We start from the raw sequence: 3,805 nt of genomic DNA, 5'->3' as shown, positions 1-3,805 counted from the left end.
TCCCCAGGACTGCAAATGTCCAAGTGCAAAGAATTACTACGAAAACCTTGTGGTTTTCCAGGATTACAAGTTTTACAGCACAAACTACAAGCTCTTTTCGCGTTTGCTTCCTGTCGTAGCTTGTCTAGTGTGGATGCTTAGGTTTTCATTAATGAAAATCGGAAGGGGGAAGCCCTTCTTTTATCAAAAAAAAAAAAAAACTACAGGCTCTACAAAAAGGTCGTAGTATAATTTGCCCCGGATTCGATGCTCTCCTTCAGCCCCATTCGATGAGAGGACAAATAGGTTTAGTTTTTTACATAGTATTACAGTGGTTAGTGGTTGTATTTAGTTGTATAATCTACTTATGCACCATTGGAATGCACCTCATCTGAAGCTCGGCCGAGATTTTTGTGGCATTGCTGTTAACTACCACAAGCTTCAGGTTCTTGCCTCTAGAGAGCTCTCGATTTCCGCACTTCGAATCAGTGGGGTGCTTCTGCTCGTCGAGGTCCATGGCCTCAGGATTGCTCGGGGCTCTCGGAAACAAAACCGGATTCTTCTGCGAGGACTGAGAGTTCCTGGTCGCCGCTCAGGAGCTGAGTGGAAGGAAGGTACATAGTCAGTTCGTGAACACATAGGAAGCATAGTGCTTTCATCATCTTAGGAAGCATGGGCAAGCCATGACGTAGTGTAGTGACCGACAACATCATATGTGGAAAACTAAAGCTAGATGCGTGCAACTGCGAAGTAAAACAGAGGATGTCATCCGAGGATAAGCTGCAGATTCAGTGTGTGCCCAATACTGGCAGAAATGCACATGTGCACCGAGAACTTAAATCGTGCCTCAACATAAAACGCTGAATGGGTGTCATCATGAACTTGAACTTTAATGGAAACATCCAAGTTATGGGGAGTACCTTCCCGTTGATGACCCATGTTGGAAAACCTTCCAGACCAGTGGCTACACATTCGTTGGCCATTTTCTTCCCCTTACCGGCTCCATTAGGGAAGCATTCCACATAATCCAGAATTTCCATAGCTTCACGACCAAACAACTGCATGACCATATATGCTAAGAATTATAAAGTAGGTCTTGATTGATTTTGCTCTACTTCATTTTTGGAGATCTAGCACAGCAACAATCAGGTCCTGTGGTAGTAACTATTAAAAGCTGTTGATTCAAGGAAGATGAAAGAACTCGTACTTGTTTTTGGTCATTGCAGTGAGTACACCAGAATGCTCCATACATCTTAGCACCTATAGAATGTAGATGTCTTGCCAGTGAAATAGCAAAAGGGGTTGATTCTGATGTTACCTCTGTTTTGTATGGTTCTAATACGAAATCACCTGTGCTGCATAAAATGAAGGAAAAAGGAAAGTCTATTAGTCACTTGTGATGATCTTAAAGGAAACGAACTATGTAGACTAAAATTCACATTGACCTCAAATCAAAATGGCTGGTTCCTAAGTAAAAAAGGAAAAGTAAAATGGTTGTCCGGAAGAGAAAATCACTATGGGATATGAAACATACAACCATAATAGAGAGTAAAATGTAACGTTTTGCTGCACGTTCGATGAAACTTCAAGTAAATGGCAAAAAAAGACGCCTTATAATTTGTATTTCTGCTGAGGCAATCCCATCATTCAACGTTTATAACCAATGTGAGAGGAAGTCTCACCCCTTTAACTGAGTAGTAGCTGAACTATATGAGTTTGTTAAAGCAAGAGCAACAATGACAGCTACAGCTAACTGAAGACCAACAAACTTCTGGATACGTGCCAAGCCAATGTCCTGCAACAATTCCGTGGAGCACAAGGTTAGTTGGATGGGCTACTTGATTATCAAAAGGTCTAAATGAAGAAGAGGAACACACTGATATGTTTAAGAAAAGCACACACCTTTAGTCTGATGAAAAATAATGTGAAGGAGATAAATGCTGATGATAGGCAGTATAAGCAAGACGTCCCGACAAATTTGGTGTTCAGGATGAAAAGAAAATAAGCGCTCGCAGTCGCCAGTGAAGTAGCAAGCAGAAGCAAGGTTAGGCGGATATCCAAGTCATCAAGTCCAGGGAGTAACTCCTCTCCGTTTTCTTGCAGAGAAAGTGCAGTCACCACACCATATGTCACCATACCAACTAATGAAAGAGGGATCCCTACAGAATTAAGACATACCAATTGTTACCTATGAGCATCCATAGCACTGTATTATGTGAAAGTGTATCTTAGCACACACACCACGGCAGAATGATAAAAGGGAAATTCATACATAGTTGTATAAATTCTGAATCTGCAACCATGCGCAACATTTGAAATATAATGGGCACCGGATCTCGAATGTCGCTAAGTTATCAACATACAATCCTACCTACATACTGACAATGCAAGCATAATGAAAGCAGTACAATTTTCAGAACTAGCCCTCAATCCCATGAGCAGTGGGGCTGTGGGCGAGGAAACTACCGAAGACGACGGAGTAGTCGCTGTCGAGCACGTCGCCGCAGCCTCCCCCGGAGACGGGGCAGAAGGCCTCGGAGCCCGTGAGCTTGAGGTAGCTGAGGTAGCCGGTCTCCAGGAGCCCCAGCCCCGCGACGCCCGCGGTCCAGGCGCTCGTGGAGACGCCCCACAGGGACGAAGGCAATTCCGGCGGGGAGGGCAGCGGCGCGGGGGTCTCCTGCTGCTGCGGGGAAGGAGGCTCGGCGCAGCACCTGAACCGCGCGGCTCTCTGCGTGGACCACGGAATCAGAGGACGCGGCGAGGGCGCTCGAAAGTGCGGCTGGTGGGTGTGTCTATACCTTGACGCGCGGCGGGGAGGAGGAAGTGGCGGTGGAGACGGCGCGGCGGGCAGCGGGCGGGAGGAGGGAGACGGAGAGAGCTGCCGAGATGGTCGCCATGGCCGGAGACGGAGGTGAGTGGTGAGAGCTCGCCTGACCTCTCAGCTCTCACGACTGTTCTGTGGGCCACACTTCTCAGCTGAGCTTGCTTACTGGACCTTGCATTTGATCCATACACTAATGGAAAGAAGGCTGGGCCCATCAAATAACACTGTTTTTTTTCTTTTAAATTTCCATTCAACCTTGCTATGGGATGATGGCGGGAATTCTCACTGCAGAAGAAAATACTGAAATCCAGAGAACAAGAAAGTGGGAGAATAATCCAACCATGGTGGAGAAAAGACATTCTCCCATGCATGATATATACCTTGCATCTATCAGCCACTCACTCTCTTTAAGATTCGGATCCATGCATGCATGTTCTCATTGTACTGTTTAGTAAACCATAATTTATGACCCTGTCAACCTGTCACTTTTTCTCCACGTGCAGACAACTTTTTACTATAGTAACCTGCAATATCTCTCCTCTCACCCCCGAAGTAAATACCAACAGTACTACACTCACTCATGCCTTATTTTTATATGAGAGTATGATTCTAAAATTTAAATTTATTTTATCTTGTGAACCATTAGTTTGATTTACGATACATTTGCTTATTTGTGTTCCTTTTGAAGGGAACTTGAAAATAAGATCACCGTCGAATATATTTTGACAAGTTTTAAAATTCGAATCTGAAACATGGCGAGACCTTACGAAACTGTAAGAAAAACTATGTACCAAGTTTCATCAAGTTTTCTATAGATCAATTTGATGAGCACAAAAACTCATGGTACATAGATAAGTTTTCTACAAGTCTTGTTTAAAATATATCATTGGTATGAAAACATTTGTCTAAATAGAATATAAAAGAAACTTTTATTTCAGAAGATATCAAGGGGATAGGGGAGAAGAATATAAAAGAAACTTATTGCATGCATGTTCTCATCTA

At 43.8% G+C, this 3,805-nt stretch overlaps 1 protein-coding gene across 1 annotated transcript; it reads right to left on the bottom strand.

Moving 5' to 3' along the window:
* Positions 1-223: 223 nt before the first annotated feature.
* On the bottom strand, positions 224-2,939 carry LOC119303989 (thiol-disulfide oxidoreductase LTO1-like). Its single transcript, XM_037581153.1, has 7 exons — positions 2,778-2,939; positions 2,446-2,707; positions 1,882-2,138; positions 1,662-1,774; positions 1,187-1,334; positions 900-1,037; positions 224-578 (listed from the first exon to the last, which is right to left on the bottom strand). The coding sequence occupies exons 1-7, from the start codon at positions 2,874-2,876 to the stop codon at positions 501-503; spliced, it is 1,095 nt and encodes a 364-aa protein (XP_037437050.1). The 5' UTR covers positions 2,877-2,939; the 3' UTR covers positions 224-500.
* Between the last annotated feature and the right edge of the window lie 866 nt (positions 2,940-3,805).

This window comes from Triticum dicoccoides, chromosome 5A (genome assembly GCF_002162155.2).
Source record: "Triticum dicoccoides isolate Atlit2015 ecotype Zavitan chromosome 5A, WEW_v2.0, whole genome shotgun sequence".
Lineage (NCBI taxonomy): Eukaryota > Viridiplantae > Streptophyta > Magnoliopsida > Poales > Poaceae > Triticum > Triticum dicoccoides.
This window is presented reverse-complemented; position numbering and strand designations above follow the sequence as displayed.

Bases quoted from the DNA above. Each gene is read 5' to 3' on its own strand.
- LOC119303989 (XM_037581153.1), bottom strand. From the start codon at position 2,876: ATGGCGACCATCTCGGCAGCTCTCTCCGTCTCCCTCCTCCCGCCCGCT. The intron at 2,708-2,777 runs GTATAGACACAC...TGGTCCACGCAG, and splicing joins CCTCCCCGCCGCGCGTCAAG to AGAGCCGCGCGGTTCAGGTG. The intron at 1,038-1,186 runs GTACGAGTTCTT...ATGGTCATGCAG, and splicing joins ACTGCAATGACCAAAAACAA to TTGTTTGGTCGTGAAGCTAT.